This window comes from Amphiprion ocellaris, chromosome 23, assembly GCF_022539595.1.
Source record: "Amphiprion ocellaris isolate individual 3 ecotype Okinawa chromosome 23, ASM2253959v1, whole genome shotgun sequence".
NCBI classification, from domain to species: domain Eukaryota; kingdom Metazoa; phylum Chordata; class Actinopteri; family Pomacentridae; genus Amphiprion; species Amphiprion ocellaris.
The window spans coordinates 5,325,297-5,339,968 of record NC_072788.1 but is presented as its reverse complement, the minus strand read 5'-3'; the positions used below and the strand labels follow the sequence as shown (position 1 = coordinate 5,339,968).

Genomic DNA, 14,672 nt, shown 5'->3' with positions numbered 1-14,672 from the left:
TGAAAAACACTCCAGAAAGGTTTTCTTTGAAAAAAACATCATCATGAATTTTGGCGCGAAAAAAACGCCTTACTATACTATGTCGAAAAAAAATGCGATTTTTCAAACATGTTGTAAAAACGTGCCATATGATGAAATAATGTAAAGGAGGCCATGAAAAACACTCCAGAAAGGTTTTCTTTGAAAAAAAAATCATCATGAATTTTGGCGCAAAAAAATGCCTTACTATACTATGTCGAAAAAAAATGTGATTTTTCAAACATGTTGTAAAAACGTGCCATATGATGAAATAATGTAAAGGAGGCCATGAAAAACACTCCAGAAAGGTTTTCTTTGAAAAAAACATCATCATGAATTTTGGCGCGAAAAAAACGCCTTACTATACTATGTCGAAAAAAAATGCGATTTTTCAAACATGTTGTAAAAACGTGCCATATGATGAAATAATGTAAAGGAGGCCATGAAAAACACTCCAGAAAGGTTTTCTTTGAAAAAAACATCATCATGAATTTTGGCGCAAAAAAATGCCTTACTATACTATGTCGAAAAAAAATGTGATTTTTCAAACATGTTGTAAAAACGTGCCATATGATGAAATAATGTAAAGGAGGCCATGAAAAACACTCCAGAAAGGTTTTCTTTGAAAAAAAAATCATCATGAATTTTGGCGCTAAAAAAATGCCTTACTATACTATGTCGAAAAAAAATGCGATTTTTCCAACATGTTGTAAAAACGTGCCATATGATGATATAATGTAAAGGGGGGTGTGAAAAACACTCCAGAAAGGTTTTCTTTGAAAAAAAATCATTATGAATTTTGGCGCAAAAAAAAATGCCTTACTATACTATGACGAAAAAAAATGAGATTTTTCAAACATGTTGTAAAAACGTGCCATATGATTAAATAATGTAAAGGACGGCGTGAAAAACACTCCAGAAAGGTTTTCTTTGAAAAAAACATCAACATGAATTTTGGCGCGAAAAAAACGCCTTACTATACTATGTCGAAAAAAAATGCGATTTTTCAAACATGTTGTAAAAACGTGCCATATGATGAAATAATGTAAAGGAGGGCGTGAAAAACACTCCAGAAAGGTTTTCTTTGAAAAAAACATCATCATGAATTTTGGCGCAAAAAAAACGCCTTACTATACTATGTCGAAAAAAAATGCGATTTTTCAAACATGTTGTAAAAACGTGCCATATGATGAAATAATGTAAAGGACGGCGTGAAAAACACTCCAGAAAGGTTTTCTTTGAAAAAAACATCATCATGAATTTTGGCGCAAAAAAATGCCTTACTATACTATGTCGAAAAAAAATGTGATTTTTCAAACATGTTGTAAAAACGTGCCATATGATGAAATAATGTAAAGGACGGCGTGAAAAACACTCCAGAAAGGTTTTCTTTGAAAAAAACATCATCATGAATTTTGGCGCGAAAAAAACGCCTTACTATACTATGTCGAAAAAAAATGCGATTTTTCAAACATGTTGTAAAAACGTGCCATATGATTAAATAATGTAAAGGAGGCCGTGAAAAACACTCCAGAAAGGTTTTCTTTGAAAAAAAAATCATCATGAATTTTGGCGCAAAAAAAACGCCTTACTATACTATGTCGAAAAAAAATGTGATTTTTCAAACATGTAAAAACGTGCCATATGATGAAATAATGTAAAGAGGTTTGCTTTGATCTTCTAAAGTCCAAGACCATCTCCTTGGTCTTTTCAATTTTCAGTAAACAGTGAATTGAAGCTACTGAACTCAACACGACTGAGTGAAAACAATGGACAACATAAATGAAAATGATAGGAAACCACAACTGAAATCAAAAGAAAACAGGGACTTACAACAACAGAAAACAGTGATTGTCAATCAAAGTAAACCAGGACTAACAACAAGAGAAAACAGCAACTGAAAATGAGAGAAAACAGCAACTGAAAACAAAAATAAATAGTGACTTATAAAACAAAACAGTGGTAGAAAACAACAATAAACAGACTGAAAATGACATAACAGAGTAACTGAAAACAAAACAAAGCCGCAGCTGAAAACAACAGCAAACAGTGACAGTCAACATGAGTAAACCGCAATTCCAAAAGGACAGAGAATGGCAACTCAAAATGACAGAAAACAGCAACTGAAAACAAATGTAAACAATTCTTTAAAACAACACAAAACAGTAAATGACAATTAAAGTAAACAGCAGTTAAAAATGACAGAAATCGGCTACTGACAACAGTTTTAAATTGCACAGCAGCTGAAAATGACAGGAAATAGTGACTGAGACTAACAAACTAGAAGGGCTATTTTCTTCTTATTGTTCCAATCAGGCATAGGACACTGTCTAATAATGTATATTTGTTGTTTCTTCTAGGAAATGTCTGCCTTTTCCAGTTCCATTTCCATAAGCCTGACAGTGCTCTGCTTGCTGGTGCTCAGTCCCACCATCTGTAGTGGCAGCAAGATTCTGGTAGTGCCTGTTGATGGCAGCCACTGGATCAACATGGAGGTAATCCTCCAAGAGCTACACTCCAGGGGCCACGACATCACAGTACTACGCTCTGCAAAGAGCTGGTACATCCCCAGTAACTCTTCCATTTATACTTCTATTGATGTGCGCATGCTGGAGGACGAGGCCGACATGACATACTACAATAGAATGCTGCTAGATGTTATAGAGTGTCGCAAGTACCCCACATTCATACGCACCTTCTGCCAACAGCACTTGATAACCTCCATGCTTGCCAAAGGTCATGATATCCTGGCCAGAGCAGCTGCTTCAACGTTAGACGACCAGGTTCTCATGAAGAAGTTACAGGATCCCAAGTTTGATTTAATGTTAACAGACCCTGGTCTGCCTATAGGAGTTCTGCTTGGTGGGTACCTCAAGCTGCCAATGGTTTTCAATGTACGCTGGATCAATACCGGAGAAGGCCATTTAACTATAGCTCCCTCTCCTGTCTCCTATGTCCCCGTGTCAGGAAGTGAACTTACTGATCAGATGGATTTTAAAGAAAGAGTCATGAATATGTTACATTTTCTCCGTAGTGTTGTTGAACAATACTTCATCATCAACCCTGCCTACTCAGATCTGTTCCAGCGGCACTTCCCGCCTGGAACTGACTTGGTGTCTTTGCAGTATGCAGCTGATATCTGGCTGCTGAGGGCGGATTTTGTCTTTGAGTTCCCTCGGCCCACGATGCCTAATGTGGTGTATATAGGAGGGTTCCAGTGCAAAGAGGCTAAACCCCTCCCTGCTGATCTGGAAGCGTTCATGCAGAGCTCTGGTGAGCATGGGGTGGTGGTCATGTCCGTGGGGACGTTGGTGTCAGCTCTACCTTGGGAGGTCACAGAGGCTATCGCTGCAGCTTTCGCTCAACTCCCTCAGAAGGTGATCTGGCGATTTGTGGGTGAAAAACCTTCATCTCTGGGAAACAACACCCTGCTGGTGAAGTGGCTGCCTCAGAAAGACCTCCTGGGACACCCCAAGACTCGTGCCTTTGTAGCCCATGGAGGCACCAATGGCATGTATGAGGCCATCTACCACGGCGTTCCCGTTGTGGGTCTTCCCCTCCTCTTTGATCAGTTCGACAACCTGCTCCGGCTGAAGGTGCGTGGTGCAGCTCGGGTGGTGGAGGCCAGATCACTGACCAAAGAGAACTTCCTGGAGGCTCTGACGGACATCATTGAGACTCCATGTTACCGTGAAAACATACAACGTCTCTCCAAACTACACCGCGACAAGCCCATGTCTCCTATGGACACCGCCATCTTTTGGATTGAGTACGTCATCAGAAACAAAGGAGCAGCCCACCTGAAGTCTGCAGGTTTCAGTTTGCCTTGGTATTCCTACTTCTGCCTGGATGTGGCTGCTTTTATTGTGGCCATGACTGGAACCTTCATCTGGGCTTTATTCTTTATGTGTAGGATTCTCTGCTGCCGGAGGTCCAGAAGAAAGACGAAAGCAGAGTAACTGATCCAAACATAACTCAGTCTGAGTGACTGCTCAGTCTTTTTCTTGGAAAAAATCCACTGAAGCATTCACAAGTAAGAGGTGCTTATTAGAGACCGATACAAATTTACAATCACTTCTGCCTCATACTCTGACCTTTCCTAAAACATAACTGTGTTCATGTGTAAATTCTTGTGAAATCATCATTTAAGAAAGAAACAATGAGATAACAGAAATGCTTTTGCTGGAAATGAAGAAGACATATCTTTGAGAAGTGAATATTTGCCTTGACCCCAGGATCTGTCAGTTCTGTAAGGTATACTGTCATTTGTCTAAATGCTTCATGTTTTGATTTCAAATAACTATCTTTAAATCTTAAACATGCCCAACTTTAAATGCTAAAATCTGAAACACAGAGAGTGTGGTGACTTTTTGAGTGGTGGGACAATTTAGCAATGAGACTACCAGTATTTACAGAACTCTGTATTGGTGCCAGTGTTCCCTGATGAGGTCCTAGTACCCAAGTAACTTAAATACTTGGGGGTCAGTGCAGGTAAAGCTTAGGTGGCAGTGACGTCATCTCCATCTTTCTATGTGCATACAATTTGCACAATTCACTACATGACAAGATTAAATTCTGGCAGTAACAGAGAACTTCCTGCAGTCTGCAGCCAGTCTGCTGCAGGAACAACTTATCATGCTGCCTCTGTTCTGGGACCTTCTCCAGGGACACTTCCCCTGTAGCTGATTTGCTGTCTAAGCAGCATACAGCTGATATCAATCTCATGCCCAGCAGCGACTCCATCAGAGCATAAAGACCTTTATACAGAGCCCTGTAGCGGTAGTCGAGTCTCAGGGGACTTTATAATTTATTAGTAACTCTCTTGGATTATTTAATAAATCAGAGATTTGTGACATTTAAAGGAAACTCAGTGAGTGATTAGACCCTCCTCCCTTTGAAACCATGTGGTAAAAATACTGACTAACACCTATTGTCTCAATATACCCATTCTTCACTCAAACAATTTCAATTGTGTAAGATTTTTTCCTCCCTGTGGTGCCTGAGAAAAGTTCACCGCGGTTAAATTTAACAAGTCTGCAAACGCTGTTAATTAAAACTCTTTTGTGAAGGAAAAGGTTTGGTTGTCATTCTTCATTTTGTTCTACATTAACTTGTTCTACGGGGTTGTTTGCTCTCTTCTGTGGTTTTAATCGGGTCTCTCAATCAATTCTCAGTTGTAAGTCAGATATGTATAAACGCTTCACATACACAATCGTACACATGCACACACAGCAACATTGCTATGTTTTGCCATGTTTATGAGGACATTTACTGCCCCTTACTCTAACCGTAACCATCAAAACTAACCTCTAACCTCAATGCTATCGCAACCCTGACCTAAATCTAATTCTTACCCTGATCCTCGAACCAAGTTGTATCAATTTAAAGGTGTGTCAAAGAGCGAGGAACTGGTCAAAATCTCCTTCCAAAAATGTCCCAAAAAATGATCAATCTAAAAATCTTATCTGGGGTAAACACACCAAAAACCTTGAAGGCTGACTTGCACTTTCCATACATATATACTGTACAAAGCAAGATGCAAAAGACAAGAACAAACATGAACTGTCCTTTAGTTATTAAAAAAACTAAGTTAAAAGCTGCAAAACATAATTCCAGCATACAAACACAGAAGAAATATTTAAATCCGATGCAAAACATGTTTAAAGAAAGCATGGTGTGTGTATATATATGTATATATATATATATATATATATATATATATATATATATATATCTCAATCACAGGTCACTGCCAGAAAGCACCACTCTGAATGGCATTAGTGGACACTGTACAGCAGTGCACCCATTCCTCACAGCAACTGTCCATCAACAGTCATTGTGAATGCTCCTGGAGTAAGAAAGAGGGAGGCACAGAAAAGGAGAGAGTGTATGTTTTTGTTCTGGGGCAGAAAGGCGTTCTCCTGCCTCAGGATGTTGCCTTTAAAGCTGAAGAAGTGGACTTCCTGTGGAGGAAACGATCACAGAATAGACAAGGCTTGGTCGAGACACCATGTTCCCAACATTTCTTGAGCACAGGTCTCCCAGCTGCAAAGCGGGCAACACACTTTTGTGGAAGAAAGTCGGTCTCGAAGATTTGAGAAGGTGAGTGAGAAGTGATTTGTGTTTTGTGGTTTAAATCCACATACAGCTGCAGATGCAAAACCACATGAAAGTGCTCACACTATCTGCTTTGCAGGGGTTTATTTCCATGGATGGATGGATGGTTGCTTTGAAGTCTGGTTGACTGACAGTGCAAAATCTGAGTTTGACCTTTTGTACGGCAGGATGGATTTGTGAATATTACACAATGGACCTGTGACAATTGGATGCATTTAACTGAGGACAACAGAGACTTTGTTTCTTTTCCGTTGCCTTAAGTGAATGAATGGGTATTTCTAAACAAAGTCATCTAACTCTGAGCGTCAATCAGTGTCTGATTGAGATCACCTCTAGTTTCCCATGTGAGGCGCTTGACCAGCAGAGACATGTCCAATGACACCTGCAACCTCCCTTTGGACACGGACACATTTGGCCTGACCTGTATCTATGGCCTCATCTTCTCTTTGGGTCTCCCCAGCAACCTGCTGTCTCTCTGGGGATTGTACCATCTGGGGCGTTCAGGTGGGGGAGGCTGTCAGCTGGTCTACATCCTCAACCTGCTGCTGTCAGACCTCCTCCAGCTGCTCACCCTGCCACTGTGGATTCTTTATCTCCAAGGAGGGCACGAATGGCCCTATGGCCAACTAACCTGCGAGCTGGTTGGCTATGTGTTTTATGTGAACGTCTATGCCAGCGTCATGTTCCTGTGCCTGATAGCGATGGACCGCTGCCTGGCCATCGTGTACCCACTGAGCAGCCGTGGGGTGCGGACAGTGAGGGTAGCAGCAGTGTCAGGAATAGCAGTGTGGACTCTAACCTTCCTGTTCTGCCTGAGTGGACTGCTGCCGTCTGTGTTTGACTCAGGCAGGCTGCTCTGTCTGGAGCAGTACCCCGTCAGCCCCAGATATGCTCACTTTAAGATTACCACCGTGGTTCTGGGCTTCCTGCTGCCATGTACCATTCTTGGGTGAGTTATCCCCAATATTCACAATTTATTACTAAATGTAATATTATGTCTCCAAATCTGTTCGAGTAAATATTCTGGGATTGTGAGCTGAACTTTCCAATATACAGAAATATCTTTCATATCTAAGTCATCTGAGTGTTCAAATGTGTATAATGCATACTGCTTAGAATTTTTCTGGTAAACTGCAACATAAAACAAAGAGTCAAACCTGTAGGGTAACCACTCACACTGTCCTGTGTTTTAAATGATACAGTTTGACAAACAAACCCAAGATCTTCCTCTCCACAGGAGGCACTATACAATTTAAATATCCGGTTTAATATGCTGATTTCTGATCTGAAACTCTGCTTCCCCTCTCAGGTACACCTCAGCCCACATCGGGGTGACACTCCGACGATCTCCTTCCGTCTCAGACCACGAGCGGCACAAAATCGTAGGCATCCTGGTCGTGATCACCGTAAACTTCATCGTTGTCTTTGGACCCTACCACCTCGTTGGCGGATACAGGTTTGTGTCCTTGCTACTGACTGATGAGCCGTGTGGATTCGAGCGTTCCATTTTCCTCGTCTATCGCCTGTGCTACGGTCTCACCAGCCTCAACACCTTGCTGGATCCACTCTTCTACATCTTTCTGTGCCCTGATGCTCGGCTAGAGCTGCAAAGATCGCTGCCTTGTCTGGGAAGAGGGCAAAACACCGGCAAAAACATGACCCTCAGTACCAGAGCTCAACTGAACACCAAGAGGGAGACTGAAACTAGACATAGTAACCTTCTAGCAATATAACTTGGATTCGAACACACATCTGACTGTTGATATTTGGTCAATTGTGCCACCCAGTGGGAATGTATGTGTGCAGTTTTTGTGTACTGTGAGTTGCAACTGTCAGTGAATAAATTAACAAGGCTCAAAGGGTTTGAACTTCCTCATCTAAAGAATATTCTTGCTCAGTGTTTAGTTTTAGTTTCCCATGATCATCTAAGTACTGCTGGAATCAATATAGGACAGAAAATTTGATGTACAGATGTCAACGCAACTTTTGCCTACACAAACTCACTTCTATGTAACTCAGTAGAAATATGGAGCTCTATTGTTTCATGTCAAAACTGCACATTCATCCACATTGTGTCTTCAAGAAGAGGTATACAGACACATGAATAAAACCAGGAAGTGGTCAGATCATCTGCTTTCAATGTACATGTGCTTTTGAAGAGTGTGAAACTAACCATGACAGAAAATTCTCACTGCTATGTTTACAAGAATTAAAATGTGTCTTTACTCACTTGTTTGCTGTCAGTTATTTTGAAAAACAGAATTGATATGAATCACTACAGAAACACAAGCATTACTGTGGCTATATGCAAGATATGTCGTACTGCAAAACATGAACGCCTTACTTTCTTTTAATTAAAATTTAGATGTACAATTTCACATTGTTAAAAAAACATTGTATGAGTGAATGACACAGCAGAGGAACAATACACATGTCAAGACATCCATTGTAAGCTGTAAATATGTTAAAATCGCAGCTCAAAAATCTGCTTGTGCCAGCACCAACAGGTACTGATAGCATCTACTGAGAGACGCCCCTTGCATCTGCAACCTCAAGATTAAAATCTCTACAAAAGCTGCATATGCATAAGTTGAAATAACAATAAAAAATCATACAGAATGCTGTTTGTTCTTCCATAGCACAACCCTGGTAAATGTGCTCAGCATATACTGTATGACAGCGCATAGCAGGGATACTCAACTTTCTTTGCTGGGGGCCACTTTTGCAAACTGGCAGGAGGTTAGAGGCTATTTTTATGCAATAATAAGTTAAAAAAAAAAACAATGCTATGACCTGCAGACTGTAAATAATGCTCTTGGAAATATAACAGTTCATGCTGCAGTCATATCAGTCAAATATACCAAGCAAACAATAAGTTGTTTAAAGTAATATAAATTTGTGAATAAAAGCATTTTTTTTTAAAAGAAATGGTTATTAACTGAGAGGATGGACTGCACAAATAAACCACTGGTGCTAATAAAGGGCCAAGTATAAACAAAACTGACAAGAAGTGGAGCACCCTGTAGTATGCTTGCAGACTGCATGATGAATTTACATAAACAACAGTTCCACATTGGCACTTCCATCAGTGAAACAAAGCCAGGTGGATTCTATTATGCAACCTTCAGAAAATTCTTAATAAAATGGAATGCATCTTACAAATATTTCTAAATTAAAGGCTACGTAAAAGGGATTATGGCAACTCAGCTGCTAGGTGGCTTTCAGTTTCAGGAATTTCACTGTTTTACTGCTAGTAGTTTAAAATGAATTAACTCCAAAAAAAAAAGGCAAATATGACACAAAAAAATTAGGGAAGGAAAAGTGACTGAAACAGCAAAAAGCAGGATCAATTTTCAGTTTTAAAGTTAATGTCTACGGAAGCAGATCTGAAAATATGGGAGCTTTTTGCTAAAATATCAGAGGACAGATATTGGAAATAAGGGCATTTTCCTATGAAGACCTGGTAAAGCTGAAGTAATTCACAGCCCTCTTCCCTCCTCAGTTACTGAGACTTTCGTTCTACTCTTGCTCCTCCGTTTTCAGCGTTGGAACGGAATTCTTATGTCTCAGCCCCATCTCAGAGGTGCTGATGGAGCTGCGAGCGGTGCTACAACGCCGAGCCAGCTCAGCCAGATCCTCAGCCAGGACGCTCTCCATCACTGCACCGAGAGAGTGTCTGATCTTGTTGCACAGGTCAGGGCAGCTGAACACATACAGAATGGGGTTGAGGACGCTGTTAAGGAAGCCGATGGTTGCTGCAATTGGGAGGGCCTTGGCTGAAAATACCTGTAGATGTCCCTTTTTGGGGGCCATCGCTTCTGCGATGATGAAAAAGTGGTACGGAGCCCAGCAGAGCACAAAGGTCACCACGATGGCGACTACAAGCCGAACGAATCGGAAGGGTCGCCGGCAGCCCCTGCGTGCCAAGATGGTGTTCACGGCAGCATAACTGAGGATGATGATCAGGAGAGGGATCAGGAAGGCTAGAAAAAGCTTCATGAACGCCAAGCCCTCCTTGCGCTGCTTACATAAAGATGCTAAGTCATACGGTCCACTTGGGGGGAATCGAGCATAATTGTAGTAGCAAAGAATGTGGCCGGTTGGAAGGGGGATGGTGTCACGGAACATGTAGAAGGGGATAGTGCAGATCACAGCCAAGCCCCAAATCACCACACATATCTTCCCCACTAGTTGGATGTTCCTGTAGTTCTGGGCCCAGACAGGTTTCAGCACCACCAGGCAGCGGTCCATGGAAATGGCTGCCAGCAGGAAGCCACTGACAAACATATTGAGAAAGAAGACGGAAGAGTGGATGCGGCAGAAGGTCGTACCCAGTGTCCACGTGTTGCCTTTGGCCATGTAGAGGGTGAAGAAGGGCAGGGAAGCGGTGGCCAGCAGGTCAGAGGCCGCGAGGTTTAGGATCCAGATGCTGATGACAGAACGGCGGACGTGGAAGCCCACCACTCCGATGATGAGCAGGTTTTCCATGATGCCAATGGTAGAGAACAGGCCATGGAGGGAAATTGTGAAAACATTCAAAGAAGTCAACTTGGCTGTTTGGTTTAATGGGTAACTGGTGATATTCAGCTTCTGGTTGGAAGGACAGGAAGCCATCTTGGAAGGGAAGGCCTTGATGTTGCACTGAGAGGTTGTAATTAAGGCTTTTACTGCAGTCTGCTGAGATCTACAGGAGAGATTAGAAACTGAGATTAGGAACATGAAGACAGCTGGGTACAGACATTATAAGGGAAGTTGTAGATCCAGAAACCAATTCATGTTTTCACTTCAAGAAAAGCTTCTGAGCTTTTTAGTTTGATATGCTTAATCTTAGAAAGAGGCTGAAATGACAAAGGTACATTTTAAAAATCACAATTAGCATTTACTTGTTGCTAAAGTTGTTCTGTTGGCTACAATGGCATTTTTGTACATGCAGCTTTTACATCAAACCTACAAGGCTTATCCATGTAAGTTAGCTCTGCATATTTCATTACATGATTTGTTTAAAAATCAATGTTGCAATTCCCTTTATAGATTGTAATTAATGCTTTATTCATGTTAATACGTCATATAATACTGTTTAATAGATCAGTCATAATCTTTTGTTGGGAAAAAAAACACAATGTCTTTCCTAATAATGTTGGTTTAAAGCACAACATTAGCTCCAACTTTTCAACACTTATTATGCCATATTGGAAAGTGGTTATCCTGTTCTTTAGGGAAAAGTCGGAACAGTTTCTAACACTAACACTCATTGGTCAACATGTATTTTTACATACTGGTTTGCTAACATGCAGTACTGGGACATTTCAAGGAACTTGGCCGTCAGGAATTTTCCCAACTGTGACAAGTCAAATTGTCTGCTGTGAAAAAGGTCTATTTCAGTCTGTTCACACTTCTCTAAGACTTTCCTGTGTGTTCTCACAGTCATACGTTGTGTCGCTTTGCACCCATTGCACTGCAATGTGTGTTTGTTTACTATCACTATTTTACCTTTACTGCGATTACATTCTTAAAACTATATTGTATTACAAATATAATTCACAGACCTATAGCTACTAGTCTTTGTAAGTTTGAGAAAAATAAGAATATGAACATTTTTTCCACTCAAACTCCAGTTCATTTGTTAAATGTGAACCTGTAGCTGAAAAAGTTTGCTATCTGAAAGTAGATTCACTGTGGTTTTTCTTTAGTTTGCAGTATTTGTGCCACCACTCTGTTTCTGTGCATTCTTATCTTTTCATAGATGCCACATCCTCTATACAATCCTTTTCAAGGCCATACATATCACTAATCTCATTGATCTGATAATGTAACACAACATGTCACTGTATTACCACACCCCTATGTGTTAAGATGTGATAGACTATACATAGAATTAATGTAGTAATAAACTCACATAATTCTTCTCTTACAATTGATTTAAATGAGAAATAGAGAAAATAAAACTGCCATGTTCATAATAGAATTATATAGAATGTATATATATTAATGAAGTGTATTAAATTGAACTATGTGGCTTCTTTCCTGTTGATTATGCAAACTCTGCAAAAAGGTAAAAGAAAGATATGTCAAAAGAAGTTTTAACATGTTTCTTGAAATTTTTCTCTGGTTAAAAGAACAAGGTTGCATCTGCGTCCAATGCATGTAGATTTTAATACAACACCAGTGCATTATTACACCAAGTTGCAAGATATTAACACTAAATCTAGTGAACGGTCTCTCATTTAACCCTTTGTGCTCAACCTCAATGCAACCATGCAGGGAAAGAATAAATCACTTACCTGTGCCTTTTTTCTCTGACAGGTCTGATGAGGCCTCGGTCATGTTATGTTACTGCATGACACCGTAGACAGCACTAGACAGATGGGCGTACAAGTGCAATAAAAGGAAGTTTCAAACCTCAAAAGGAACCTAAGGTCTTGTCAGAAGATGAAACACAACTGGGTGTCGAAGCAGACTAATTTGGCTGTTGCTAAAAATGAGGTGTGTTCAATGGTTTCTCAAGAAATGAAGCAAAGTTTGTACTTTATATAGAGTAGTGTGCAATAGTGTTTGAGCAAACACAATATCTAAATGCAGAAATGTATTCGGGGATTACCATTGCATAACATTTCAAATTCCTGTTTTAGTATGAAATAATATTCTATGTTAAATTACAGATGGCATCAGAAAGTTATGACCTTTTACCAAACTCCTCATGACCTAGATTTTAAAAAGCAGTGTGAGTGGTTTAGACGAGCTTATTTATGCTACAACTGCAACTAAGTGCATGCACATGAAATGTATTTTAAACAACGAAAGAAATAAATCCATGTAAATTGACAAATGCTTACTAGAAAATGCTGTACTTTATGATAATTGCCCCCCTTGAACACCAAATTAGCATTAAAATGCTCTTCGTCAATATGTCTCCCCATACATTATTTTTTAAAAATGGTTTTTAATCAACGTTATTCTTTCTTTGAGAAGCATAAAAGTACGTGTGGTCTGGTTCTGCATAAATTGTTGGAGAGAAAACAGTGTGCTACCTCCCACATCACTGCAGTCAGCTTGTTAGCTGTTCCAATACCCAAATCCACCATCTGTGGTAACCTTAATTGTCAATAAAGTCTTGATTCTACTCCCATGTGGACAGCTGCAGACACCAACGCTCCCACGTAGCTTAGTTTGTGCATAATTCTGATAAACTGCTGATTTAGCTCCCTTGTGTTTAGCATGAGGAAATGCAAGGACATTTCTTTATGGATGGATGGAAAGTTTTCACTAAATCATTGTTTTACCCTCCAGTTTTCTGGACTGTGCAACACCGCAGTCAAACATTTATTTCTCTTCATCCACTTTAAAAGTACATATTTTTTCTTTTACCAAACATAAAAAAACAGACAGAGCTGCACAAGCACACGGAAGAACAGTTGCAGATGCATAATCGTTGTTGTTTTAATCATTTTCTGAACCGTGAGAATTGGTTTCTGGTGCTGCACACTTTGCTAATTACAAACCATATTTAAATTAGGGACATTTTTCTCCTAGAACATGTAGTGGTTGATATTGTAAAAACAACTGGCACTATTTTAATATGTGTATATGAACTTCCTGTGTTCATATTGTGGAGACACACATGTGACTACACACTTTTAAGGGACAAAAAAACAAAACAATCCCCATGATGCTAATGTGTGTTCTTATGGTGTTTTATAGAGTTTATAATGTTGTATAATGTATATTGTTGGTGCACTTTGTATAATGACAATAAGGGCTTTCTATTCTATTCTATTCTAGTCTAAATACTAAATGTTAGTAAGAAAGCTTGGTTTAGTGTTGTATTTAGCTTTAGGTTAAGATTACAGTAAATTTAAGTTTCGGTAAAGCTGAGGTTAACGTTAAGCTCATCTCCAGGAAATGAATTTCAGTGCAATGTCCCCTGTAGTGATGTAAACATGGCTGTGTGAATGTGTGTGTGTGATTGTGTGGCTATCTTTGTGAGGTCCAGTGTGTTGTTGAGACTTTGGGAATGAGGGCATTTTCACTCACCCTAACTTTACTACACAGCTTCAGAGGGATGTTTGAGGGTTTAAAGTTGGTTATGATTAGGTTTTGGTTTAAACCAGTTGAGGCATTTACTTGTGATTGTTAACGTAGGACTGAAGCAATATACAAGGTGTGTAAATGAGTATGGGAGGACTGCTTAATTTTCCTTTAAAAATTTAACTCAGTGACATTTAGTTTAGATTAAACACTTCTTAGCTACTCATTTTAATTTACTGATGTTATCACCATGGCTAAGTTTGAACTTTTATGTAAATGTAAGAATTATCTGAATTGATTTGGAAGAAAAGAAAACCAAGCATTTGCAAAATATAAGTTTATGGTGTAAAAGCAGAAGTTACGTTAACATGGTGCAACATATGAAGACATGCATTATGGTTTATACAAATACCAAGAAATGATGCTTGTCAGACTGTAAATGCCTGCAACAGTGCAAAGACAACCTTCAGGTTTATGCTGACACCCGCTGGTCCACTGAGGTGTTGCTACAT

At 39.7% G+C, this 14,672-nt stretch overlaps 3 protein-coding genes across 3 annotated transcripts; 2 read left to right on the top strand and 1 right to left on the bottom strand.

The window, feature by feature from the left end:
* Positions 1-2,350: 2,350 nt before the first annotated feature.
* Positions 2,351-5,092, top strand: ugt5g1 (UDP glucuronosyltransferase 5 family, polypeptide G1). Its single transcript, XM_035943917.2, has one exon. The coding sequence runs from the start codon at positions 2,382-2,384 to the stop codon at positions 3,975-3,977; it is 1,596 nt and encodes a 531-aa protein (XP_035799810.1). The 5' UTR covers positions 2,351-2,381; the 3' UTR covers positions 3,978-5,092.
* A 703-nt stretch (positions 5,093-5,795) lies between these two features.
* Positions 5,796-8,364, top strand: si:dkey-165a24.9 (G-protein coupled receptor 4). Its single transcript, XM_023261142.3, has 3 exons — positions 5,796-6,120; positions 6,215-7,084; positions 7,445-8,364. The coding sequence occupies exons 2-3, from the start codon at positions 6,504-6,506 to the stop codon at positions 7,866-7,868; spliced, it is 1,005 nt and encodes a 334-aa protein (XP_023116910.1). The 5' UTR covers positions 5,796-6,120; positions 6,215-6,503; the 3' UTR covers positions 7,869-8,364.
* Positions 8,365-8,469: 105 nt separating this feature from the next.
* Positions 8,470-12,534, bottom strand: LOC111562531 (prostaglandin D2 receptor 2-like). Its single transcript, XM_023261111.3, has 2 exons — positions 12,417-12,534; positions 8,470-10,819 (listed from the first exon to the last, which is right to left on the bottom strand). Exon 2 carries the CDS (start codon positions 10,747-10,749, stop codon positions 9,655-9,657), a length of 1,095 nt encoding a protein of 364 aa, XP_023116879.1. The 5' UTR covers positions 10,750-10,819; positions 12,417-12,534; the 3' UTR covers positions 8,470-9,654.
* Positions 12,535-14,672: the final 2,138 nt, after the last annotated feature.